The 12,730-nt window shown below is 38.9% G+C and overlaps 1 protein-coding gene across 1 annotated transcript in view; it reads right to left on the minus strand.

Annotated features, from left to right (window-relative positions):
- HMCN1 (hemicentin 1) overlaps window positions 1-12,730 on the minus strand; it is a 269,695-nt gene that overhangs the window by 226,941 nt on the left and 30,024 nt on the right. The window contains exon 2 of the mRNA XM_063298423.1: window positions 4,172-4,242. Within this exon, the coding sequence (XP_063154493.1) occupies window positions 4,172-4,242 (71 nt within the window). The remainder of the gene's footprint in view (window positions 1-4,171; window positions 4,243-12,730) is intronic.

The raw sequence follows: 12,730 nt of genomic DNA on the forward strand, positions 1-12,730 counted from the left end.
TACCATTACAAGTTAGATTTCTTCCCACATCCTGAAATATTTCACTTCAAGTGGAGGAGGAAGGCGTTTAACTCTTTTTTTCTTCCCCAGACGCACTGTTCACAGAGAAAATGCAGAAAAAGCAAAGTTTCCTGCAAAGCTCACTGATTAACTTCATGGAGATTCCTGTTCAGGCAAGAAGAATTTAGCCAACCAGCCTCCCTAGACTTACCTTACTAGATGTGGAAGGGATTAATCTATAAGTCAGTTATTGCTCCATCCTGATCTAGTGAGACTCAAAGCTTGTATTTTTAGTGATGACCATTACACAATCCCATTATGGGACTGCAGACAGGACAAGCAGAAAATGTGTTATGAAGAGAAGATATGGGGGTCACCACTCCCCACAAATAACTTTAGGTTTGGCAATAACAATTAGCTGTGATTTTTAAATGAATGTTCCATGTTCTGTTACTGTAGGTGGATAGCAAAAGAAAACAATGACCTACAGTACATGTGTTCTCATCATGTGCTTTCAGAAGCCATGGTTAGAAATAATGGTCCAAAATTATTTTTCATATAAATCCAACAAAGTAATCCCTACGGTCCTACTGACTCTCTTAATGGTCTGACTCCTTAAATTCAAGAACTTTCTAGCACAGCCCTCAGCAAAGAAATTGAATTTAGAAGTACATTCCAGAAATGTAAGACAATAATTTACCATGAAAATACTAATTGATTTTGTTTAACTTTTCCCTTTCTCATGGAGTATTCCAAAAATGCAGAATCTTCATATCAAGATGTCAGAATGCACAGAAATGGGTACAATATTCTATTTTTGGCTTACCTCAAGCAACCTTGGGAAAATTACAGCACTGTGGAAGAGCTGAGAAGCAAGTGATTGAAATAGCCCATTTGTTCTTCATAACCCTTTTACTAGTGAATGGACAACATGTCCCTGGGACTACCAGGAAGGTGAAGATGCTGTGAATGTATGCACATGCAGAGACAACAAGGGATAGCTTTCTAAGCAAATGTACAAGCCACTCAAAAGACATGGCAGGTTTATGTCCTGGAATACAAATGAAAACTGCTTCATTTATATTCCAGGGCATCATGAAACACATTTTTCAAACACTTTGCACTCTTCTAGTAGTGAGCTATACTGAAATCATTCCTCTTTTTTTTAATTTAATGAAAGAATATTTGAGAAAGTAGTTTAAGCTATATTACAACGCTGAATTTGATCTGTTGGAAAAGTCTCCCTCCCTTTAGTAAAGTATGGTATTAAAAGTAACTATATAATACTAAAACTCTCATTGTGTATATCTGTCTGTACCTTCAAGTTAGCCCAAACGATAAATTATACCACAACAATTTTTGAATCAAGGTACCTAAAATCCACTAACTTAAAGAATGTGTAGAAAATCTAGGACCCATTACTTCTGTGGAGCTGAAATTTCCATGATGTTCAGATCAGTTTTATTTGCAAAGTTGTGGCCATTAGAGCGTCTCCGCGGTCACACGATCATGATTTCTGATGCTCCCCACCAGTTTCCCACAAGCAAAGTCAATGGGGAAACCAGCAGGAAGTCAGAAGTCACTCCCGCTCCATTGCTTTTTTGACCCTCTGTGGTCATTCTGTTTATCTGTTTGGGTAAGTAAATATTGACTTATTAATGAAGTTTGCTTGCCACTACAATCACTTTTTCTATTTATGATATATACTCTTCTTAGATGATCACAGGACTATCTAGCATTGGGGTAAAAAAACATTTAATGTTCATTCTGGTCACATCAGACTGTATTACCTTTCTCTCAAAGGATGACCCAACAGGTCACAGGGTTGTCTAGTAAGGAACTAAAAATCGACAGTGTAATATTCCTCTTTTCACAGCAAGCAACACAAAACTGGCCATATTGCTTGTGAGAATGGCCATCAGCATGTGGGTAGAGGAAGGGATAAGTAGGATCAGTTGCAGAAATGGCTTCATTCCATCTTCCTCTGACCACTGAGTTAGCAATGTCTCTTGATGAACAGGATCCCAACTCAAAACACCTTAATCTTCTATTTAAAAATTATTTATGTCTATGTAATTAACTTTATCTATAATCCGTCACAGAACAACAATATCCAGGACAGCTTATATCAATATAATGATAGTTTAAAAGCAGGTTCTACACCTGGCTTTCCCAAAGTTGACCTACAATTTTGATTATGGGAGAGGAAGTCCAATACAGAGGAAAGCACCAGATTGCAATTGTAAAAAATAGATGTAACTCAGAGTTGGAGTGTGGGTTACAGGAGTTCCCTGGGCTTGGTTTTTCATTTGCAGGTGTTTGAATACCCATTTAAGCAACATTATTTAGTGCTCTCAAATAACTCCTACAACCCAGAGGCGCCAGACTGGAGAAGGCTAGAATTATTAATATGCCCACTGTGAATATATTTTAAACTAGCTTCCTTGTATTAACTAATTTTACCATAGCATTATTATATTGTTTCTGTCTTTTTTTTTATTTTTTGGCCAGGAATCTATAATACATATCCTGAAATAACCCCACTCAGTTGGGCTGTTCTATTTGATCACCACAACTCCTGCAAGGAACATTATTTAGAAACCTCCTCTGGAAAAAAAGAATGTTCCACTACTTCAGTACAGTATTCATATGATATTAAATTATGACGCTAATTCCTCTGCTCTCCTAACTAATGAAAAACATGCATTTCTCTCCTTCTGTGCATCATAAATCTGTCTTGTTGCTGTAAAGTTACCCTGATGTGCCTTGTTCTTTTATTAAGCCATGTTTCTCTTTAGTTCTCTCTCCCACACCTCAGTGTGCATATATGTTGGGCATGCAAGGATATGTCCTTCCATAGCCACACAAACAGCTATTTTAGCAAACAATGCCCTGTGTATGCACATGCAGAGACAACATTTGCATTTTAAAAATTATTATGATATCTTTAAGTGATGGATCAGTTGGGACAATCCACTCCTTTAGCAGCAGAAAGAAGAAGCAAACTCTCTGGCATTATCTGTGGAACCTTCAGCCTTTGGATGCAGCCCCAAGTTGAAGCCCTACACTGTAGCAACTCATATTAAAACAATCAAAGAAGAGCCTTGGCAGCAGAAAGCAGTGAAACATGGTTAAGAATACCCTTTGCTAACCTGGTGCTATAAAATACCACTAAGAGTATTCTAAAGGCTGGGGAAGGCTACTTCGGAGATTAACTGGTTGAGGGAAACAAACAGTTTTCCTTTTGCCTCTCATCAAGTTAATGAAGGCCCTCTAGAGACTAATAGTTGCCTAGGACTTGTTTCCTACCCATTACTCTGAGGTGAGGAAAACTGACTAAGCCCAGCTTCCCCTTCCACCACACAAATAGCCCATCTATTAATTGATTCATTCTGTAGGCAGTGGTGGGAAGGAAGAGTCCTTTGCTCTCCTTCTCCCCATCCCACAATGCCTTGCACATTTCTGTTTATCCCTATTGCTAACAGGATGCTTTGAACATTCAGAACTCATCATCTCAGTCATGGTTACAACACTGTGAATTTACTATCCTCTTTGGACTGTATGACACGAGATTTAAAACCAACTCCTTCTCTTAATTCAGTCTTCCCTAACATGATGCATCACATTCTAGACATGTTGGACTTCAACTGCCATCATCCTCAGTCAGCATCCAGAGAGCACCAAGTTGGGTGAGGTTATTTTTACCATTGTTCTGCAGATCTCTCTGGCTCAATGGAGGAGGGGATTTTGTTCTAGAACCAACCCCAAAATTGAGGCACATGGAACTTCCCACCCCAGCCACAATTTCTGAATTAACCCTGTTAATTAGGTAACTTCCTAAGCAATGCCAGAAAAAAATAATAACATGGAGAACGTTATAGCAAGCTGGTTTGGGGAATTAACTGCATTACTTTAGAATGTAGATGTATATAGTAAGTCATCTTTTAGAATGCTGTGACACACAGAACACTCCTGTGTGTATTCAGCTAGGAACACAGGAATTAAAATTCCCTGAAGTTTAGCTTGACAGAAGCAGGGAATTTTTCTTCTACTACAGTGAAGCTTATACATTTACCCTTCCCAAGCAGGCTGATGGAGGGTAGTCTGGAATTTTACTCCCTCAAAACTTAAAAGTGTACCAAATGTGAAGTTAAACAAGTAGTCCACTCACCTGAACATACAGTTCTCTGAGTTCATATTGAAATTTCTTAGGATCTGTGGTAATGGTTACAGGACCAATTTCTGAAAGGAAAACAAGGCAAGTGTCAATGTTCAAGGGAAGATTCAGAGAGGTCTAATAACTGCAAAATCTGATACATGCACACACATACTTTATTATGGTCAGTGATCAGTGCAAAAAAAAATAAATATTTATATTATTTATATTTATAAAAAATAAAATAAAGTAAGTAAATTTAAGATAACATAAAAATTATAGACATAAATCCTATGAAACTAATTATCTATAAAACTTACCTACTTTATTTGCTATTTTTTAATCCTTGCTTAGGCGCATGTATGAATAAGTAAGAAAAAATAAATAAAATGGAGAAGTAAATAACTTTATAGCATGAAGTAGGATAAAATATAGTATTTTGGCTTACTAAGCCTGCTGAAACACATAAATGATATAATGTCAGATTACCTCTTCAGGAAATTTGGTCTCATTTGGGCAATTCTACAAGAACAATTCCCCAACTGTGAGAAAATATGTACAAAGAGTACAACAGTTGTTGTTGTTGTTGTTTTACATTCTTTTATTTTACTATGCCAAATTCTCAAAAAGCAAAATTCCATTCCCTAAAAATCACTTATTTTATTTATAAGTAACAGCAGATATCAGAAGCCACACTATGATCATCTAATAAATAATGGGTAAAGATGTCATCGGGTCAAGTATTCTGAGTATTTCTGAGAAACAGTCATTAAAAAGTGTGAAGCTAAACAAGGATCAGTAGGACATCTGTTAACTCAGATAAACAAATATTGATACTAATTGAATTTGGACGAAATAAGCCCAATTAGTTCAAAAGAAGTATGTGTATTTTGTTGCTGTTGTTGAAAGCACTCATTCTCAGCTTCCTAAGTTCAAGTGGTTTGAATGTTTGGGAATGCAAAAATCAGTGCAATCCTCCATTTTTATAAGTTTCTCTTCCTGGAAAAGGGGACATTGAGTAAATGAGTTATTTCTATTCTGTAAAATAACATCAAAATAGATCACTACAAATACAGAAGGATGTGTGGCACCATGCTATTACTGTAAACCTCCCAGAGTCCCCCGATGGGAGGAGATGGGTGGGGATAAATAAATAAAATAAATAAATAGCCCTCTAGATACTGTGGAACACCATTAACTGTAGTCATCATGGCCAGGGGTGAAGGATGATGGAAGGTGAAGTTCAACAACAACAACATCTGGAGAACCACAGGATTGCCACCCCTGTGTTAGAATAGTGTAAGAGGAGGGACTTCTGTTCTACTCTATAGCCACATAATTTAAGGATACCTTAAAAATCCATGGTGTTCCCCCATGATTGTAATATCTACATTGAATTATTAATATCGGCCAGAGGACTGAGTAAAATGCATATGCAAATGATAATGCAGCTTTACCTCACATTTGTATCTACTAATGCCAGTGAAAATTTAAACAAGTTTTGGGATGTATGAGGGGAAATACAAAAAGAGTTAACAGCAAAAGTTTCACAGACTCATAGTTCTTTTATTACAGACAAGAAATGACTCATATTTATGCAGAAGATCTTCCTCCTGCAGAACACAGAAATCTCCTCCCCACTCCCACCATGTCAGCCCCAGGGTTTAAATCATAAGCCCTTTCCCCTCACCCTTTCAAATCAACAGACTTTGGGCCATCTTGAGATGGGGAATTCCCTGCTCACCCTTTACTTAACATTTTAGCCTGGCTTGAGCACAGCTGAGCACCTTACAGATACAACTTTTTGTATTATGTTCAATTTTGTGAGGGCTTTTACTTTGAAAAGCAAGCTAACCTATTAATACTTTACACACACCTTAAATTTGTAGCTTAGACATAATGGGGGATTTTCTCCTTTGAAACATATCAATATTTTAAAATTTTTTGGTTAGCACCAGATCCTTCTGTCCTTGGAGTTGATGTCCCTCACAATTAGGTTGATTTTTCTCTCTCTTCAGTTTTCTCTTCTTACGGCTCACAAATGAGGACTGGTAGCTCTTAAGAGAGCAGTTGGGATAATGAAGAATACTGTAAAGGTTTGTCTTCTGAATTACGAATCCTAGTTTAATTACTGAAGCAGCACATTTTTGTTAAAGAGAAGCCCCCCAGGCCAGTAACTCCTAGTACAGAACGTGTGCTCTTCTGCTGTGACACTGCTGTTTTGTTTGGCTCCAGCAAACCTCACCAGTTTTGGACAATTGAGCTATAGATAAGTGAAATAGATTTTCATAAACATTCTTAAGAATTACATATAATCTAGCCTCATTTCTTGTTCAGCATAATATGGCTGGGCCTGGGGCTAAGGCAATCTAGATTTCTAAGTCCTGGGAAATGACCACCCCCAGCTCACCACTCTTGCTTGGACCTAGGATGGAATCAGATAATTCAATCACTAAATTCCCACATGGAATGGGGCAGGGGGGAGGGGGAGAGAGAGAGAGAGAGAGAGATGGAAATATTGCTTTTGCAATAAAAGCATTGCTTTGACCTGCTCTGTTTAACCTCCCCACACCCTTCTGTCATATATTGTACATTAAAAAAAGAATAGCCAGTGAAGAACCAAAGAGTAGACTGTACTGAAACATAACCCCGTTAATCATGATGTCTGCAATGATATTGTCTCTTGGCACAGTACCATCACAGTGCTATTCAGCTAAGCAAGAGGCTAGATCTAGAATCAGGTCTACAGGGCTTCCTGTCATGCGCTGCCTACTACTGAGTAAAACACAGACACTAATTTAGGGAAGATCAGGTTCTGGTTTATTTCAGCATAGTGCATAGCTAGAAAAAGCTGAGAGTGAAGGGAGCGCGCCGGTATGGGGTTTAAATAGCCCGCGCCGGTCAGCGCCCCCCCCACCTTGGGTTGTGTCATCCCCCCAAGTCCTGTATGCTTCGTTGCTGGTAGGTGAGGGGTCGCGGGGGCCCTGCTGGTGCCCCGGGCTTCTCTCGTAATCGTCTTCTTCCTCCGGCCGGTGATTACTTTCAGCTGGGCGATATCCTTTGCGTTCCTGCTGACAGCTCCAGGTGTGCCTTGTGATCCGCCCTGTCTTTGTCGCTCTTTCTTCCCCCTTTGCGTTCTTTTGACTGGATTTTCCGGCCAGGGTCGTTCCCTTCTCCTCAGGGTCTGTGTCTGTTGTTGTGTGTCGCTTTGCTTATCTTTTAATCCCTTGCTCTTGTTTCCGTGGTATTGTTATGTGTGCCGTTGTGCTGATGCATTCAGCTCAACGGTGCTCATGACACTTCCCTTTTCATGTGAAATGCTTAAAAAAAACTGACAGTACATGCTGATTGAGTGTATGGAGAGAGCAATTATGAAGAAAATTCAAAATGTTGATGAACATATCAACATACAATTAGGCTAAAGTCACTTAACTCCCAGATTTTGTTCTGTTCCCTCCTTGCCTCAAACAAGAAGGGAGATTCAGACGTAATGCTTCTGTGTTTTCCCTATCATTTCATACATTTTTTGTCTTAACTCAAAAAACATGCAAAGGAAGAAAAAAAATGGAATAGCTACATAATGCTTGTTGACTGATAGCACTGGGGTTGTCGGAACTGAAAGCACTATACATTCCTAGCTCAAACCTTTCATTATGTGTTATTTTCAGTATACTGTCTACAAGATACTTCATTTTACTATAGCCTGCCTAATTCAAAAGAACATGTTAAAATTCTAGCAGCAACAATAGAAATAAGCCAAAAATATAAAAAAAACAACAGTAATAACAAATCAACCCTATTGTAGTTTAAAGCCAGAAACTTCATACCAATTTATCATGCAACTTTGTGATTTGGTTGCTAAATGAAATAAATAAATAAGCATCAAACTATCCCAATTAACTATGGGAATTTTAAAGTTTTTTTTAAATGCCAAATGCATCATATATGCAATGACTTTTTTTTCTAAGCTATTAGAACATATTACTGAATAAGACCTTATCTTTCTAAACTGGAAAACCACAAAACTGAAGTTAACACAACCAAGATGGTGTTTAGACTGGTCCCTAAGCAACTGACCAAACACTACTACACTTCTACATAAAACTGCCAAGAGATTTGACAAGTCATAAGAATATTTCTACCGCCTACTTCAAAAATAGACTGGAAACCAATACCTTTCCCTGATGAATAAACAGGAAATGGTCTCAATAAATAAATCTTGATGTCAATAGGCATCAAGCATCTCAGTACATTTTGAAGACTTTGTATCTCATTTGGATGAAAAGTTTAAAGCAATTATCCTGATCTTTTAAAAAAATCTATTGGTGTATATGTGTGTAGAATTCACAAATGCTGATGAGGCAAATGTTCACAAATGATCCTTTCTTAATGACAATAACAAAGCAAGGCATCAAAATTCATTTCCATTATATCCATATTGAGTGGATGGTCTGTAAGAAAATAACAATGGGTCTCTTTAGTACCCCTTAATCCAAGGAAATCTTGAATCAATTGAACAGGGGAAAAAAAAAAGGAAAGCTACTGTAAAGGATTATGTTAGCAATTCCTCATGTTAAATTCACAGGGAAGACAAGAGTAGAAAGTGGGACAGGAAATATCAAGCTGCCTGGATCCAAAATGATTAACACAAATTAAAAGGAAGCAGTCAGTATTTACTTGAGAAGAAAAGTAAATTTAGATTGTTATGAAAACTTGTTTGATGTGAACAAGTTACTCATGCAACATCCTTTCATTCCTACCCAGCTTTATCCTTTAGCATAAATGGCTAAGAAATTGGAAGTGGAGGGTCTAAAAGATGATGATGATGCCAATTTATTAAACTTGCACGCTGCCTAACTCTCAACCACTCTGGATGGCTTACAAATCTTACAATCTTGTTTTACAAATCCCTGGTTCTTTGAAAGCAATAAACCAGGATTTCAGATTCAGATAACAAGCTAAGCAGCTGATTCTGGCTTATTTAGCTGGTCACCCAAAAGGGAGGAGCAAATGGGGCTGCATGCACCAGATCATATCTTGCTCATAAGTACAGTAATTACATTTTCCTCAATTTAGATGAAATTTTTAATGCTGTGTGACCAAGACATGAAGCATAAAATTGCATATAAATCTCTATCTGAAGAAAAGATGCATCACCAACTGAGTCCATCCACACCATATGATATTTCAAAGTGGAACTACATATTCAGTATTTTCCACTGAAATATCCTACAGTACTGATATTAAAGTCTCTATGCAAACACAACTGAAAGCAAAATGGTTCCTCAAAAGGAGAAAAAAGAGGAAGAGAACAGCATAGTCAGGGAATTCCAAAGTTTGCAGAAATATACATATATAAATATTTTTAAAATGAGAACATGCAGACAAAAAAAGATCTAACTATTTAGGCCAATCAACAATAAATACACTTATTAACATTTAAGAGAGACAGTATGATGTGGGTCCATTGGAAAAAAAAATGGGAAATGCTGACTGCAGTCCTGTGGTTCATGTGATGATTTTTTTCCAAGGGACTATAGGATTGTTCATATTTTTCCTCCAGGGTTGCAGATCTTCTGACCTCAAAATGGGGAAATCTGATGTTAGAAACTCTCTTTTGAGGCTGCCTGTGCCAAAAGCAAAGCACAGGGAATTTTGTGAGGCCCTTCTGCCAGAGGAACAATGACTCTGATGGATTCTAAACTCTCTTGACTCCCTACCATGCCCACAAACTAGTCTGTAATCTACACCAGCTTTGGAAGTGTTTGCTAGTTTCCAGGGAGCAGAAGCAACTTAGCAGACTTGGTGACTCCTTCACTTCCACCAAGAGTGCTCAGTATCTCAGGATCCAAAGCTGTGGAGCACTTCAAAACAAAAAGGTAGGATTGTGTTGCCCAAGGGGGAAAGAATGGTCTGCTTGAGAGATGGCAATCTAGCTGAAACATGCCTTTAAGAAATGATGATATATTGCAAAAATTTGCTGTGGCAGGCACTTTATTTTCTCACTTATATCAAGAATAAAGTCCATACTAATCTTCATACTTTATTGCACACTTGCACCAAATGTAAGCATTTCCTGACAATGCCAACAGTGTTCCATAACAGATCCTTTCAGGAAAATTTGACTTTACATATGTAACAAATTATATCACCTTACTTTGTATCAAAGGTCATAAAAATCCAGCCATACCCTAATCACTAGGATTAGCAATAAAAGGACAGCAAAACCTGGGTAAGGACCTCTCGTTAAAAACACAAAACACCTACACCATACTTCTTTGCCAAAGCTCCGAAACAAACAACCTGGCCCCAATGCCTGGGGGAAGCTGCTGTATAGCAGGGAGGTTGTTTTACAAGAAGCAGTCCCAACTGTTCCCTACAACCCAACTTCACAAAAAAAGTCTCACATCTGGTTTTCTGTGGACAGTGCTCTGGAGGCCTCCAAAGTCTCCCCAATGACAATACCCCACCCCCACCTACCACGGGATCTTGATTGATGCCACACCTGAAACCCAGCCAGGCCCTTCTCAAAGAAGGGGAACCAACCCCTCTGTTGCCCAATCAGGTCTTTGTAATGCAGGCCAGGTGAGCCTTCTCATCCACAATTATATTGTGGGTGAGGGAGGCCTTACTGCAGAATGCCCTAGCATTCAGTAACAACAGTTGAAACCCATGGACGCTGAAGCTTCAATGATCAGGCCAAGGGCAGATCACAGGGGGCTGGAACATGGCATTAGTGTTCCACTTTCCCCAAGAATGGCCACTTTCCTCAAGAATGGCCAGCCCATTGCCTCCCACCATGCCCATCTTAATATTCCTGCCTGCTCTCTTCCTGCTTCCAATACCTAACATCACAACGTTTCACTTTCCCTACCCCAGGTCACAGGGGCCCACAACCAAACAACCTAGTGGAGTAGCTATTCAGCCCTGGTACCCAGGTGCTTCTGCACAGCACTCAGCACCCAGATCATGGCCAGACTCACTACTCCCACCAACTTCCACATAGCCACCCCCATGCCCCCATTGTCACTCACAAAGTAACAACCAGAAGGAGCTTGCTAATTGTCATTACATCCCACCCCACTCCATATCTGTTTCTGTATCTGTGACCTATCAGCCAGAGTATTTTTGGACACAGATTTAGTGTTCTTTCAGAAGAGCACTAAACCCATGTGTACAAATAGCCTGATACCTAGATCACAGAAGCAGAGGTGGGAGTTTGCTGTGCAGACACTTGACCTTGCACACTATAACCTGTTAATCAAGCAGCTTGGCAGGTAGTTATAGTACCTGCCATTTGAAGTGCCTGTCTAGACCAGCCTGACCCCACCCTATGTTAAAGAGAATGATTGGTAGTTGTTTTCCTGATAGCAAGTAGGAGGAAAAACAAAGCTGGAGAATCTGTTGCAGAATGCTGGGAAAGCCTTTAGCCCAGGAGAGATCAGAAAAGTCACACACCAGGCATTTCTATAAAAATAATTTATTTACAAAAAGCAAAACGAAAGCAAAACATATTTAAAGGACTTAGCTCTCATTGAGAGCTACCTAGCTTGGCTACATATCAGCACAGAGAAAAAAAGAGGAAGTAAGAAACAAGTCCGGGCAAGTTCCTCCCCCCAGGTGATTTGCATCAAGCACGTGAAAGGAGACAATCAAATACAACCTCTTCACCCGGCCAAAATGATTAGGTACAATAGCAGTCTTAATCGTTAGTAGGAAAACCTCAACACTCCCCTTTTTACACTATAGATTAAGATGCAAACCAATCTTCTTTGATAACTTTGTATGGCTTTCCATTCACATTATTTTACCATTATCTCCCCTTTGGTTTAACAGAAAGCTACCATCCTTTTCCCTGTGTACTTCCAAACCTAGGTTGTTATAATTCCAAGGCTTCTTAATGTGAAATGGCTTTTCATGCAGGCTTCAAAATCAAGCCTTTGTTTTTCTGTTGATGTGAACAGCAGCAAATCATCAACATAAATGCACAGATACATACAGCCTTGTTTGTCCTTCTTCATATATACACAGGGATCTGCTTTTCCTTTTTCAAAACCAAAATTCTGCAGTTTTTCATCTACTTTTTGGTTCCAGGATCTAGCAGCTTGTTCTAACCCATAGATTGACTTCTGCAGTTCACAGACTAGATTCTCCCCTTTTTCATAGCCAGGGGGTTGCTGCATGTATAATTTGTGATCTAAATCACCATAGAGAAATGCAGTCTGAATGTCATAGTGGTTAACTGACATTCCTTTTAGTGCAGCAACTTTTAACAGTAATCTAATTGATTCACCTTTAGTAACTGGTGCAAAAGTCTTGTCAAAGTCTAAATCTTTCCTTTGAGTGAACCCTTTTGCAACCAACCTTGCTTTATATTTTTGGATTTTGCCATCAGCATCCCTTTTCAGTTTGAAAACCCACCTACAACCCAGACAGCGTTCATTGGGAGGTAGATTTACCAGTTTCCATGTTTTATTTTCTTTCAAGGATGCTAATTCCTGTTGCATGGCAGAATGCCAATTTTGTGCAATCTCAGGTGGTAAAGCATTCACTTGTTCTAAAGACTCAGGTTCT

The sequence above is a fragment of the Candoia aspera genome, chromosome 3 (genome assembly GCF_035149785.1).
Source record: "Candoia aspera isolate rCanAsp1 chromosome 3, rCanAsp1.hap2, whole genome shotgun sequence".
Taxonomy (NCBI): domain Eukaryota; kingdom Metazoa; phylum Chordata; class Lepidosauria; order Squamata; family Boidae; genus Candoia; species Candoia aspera.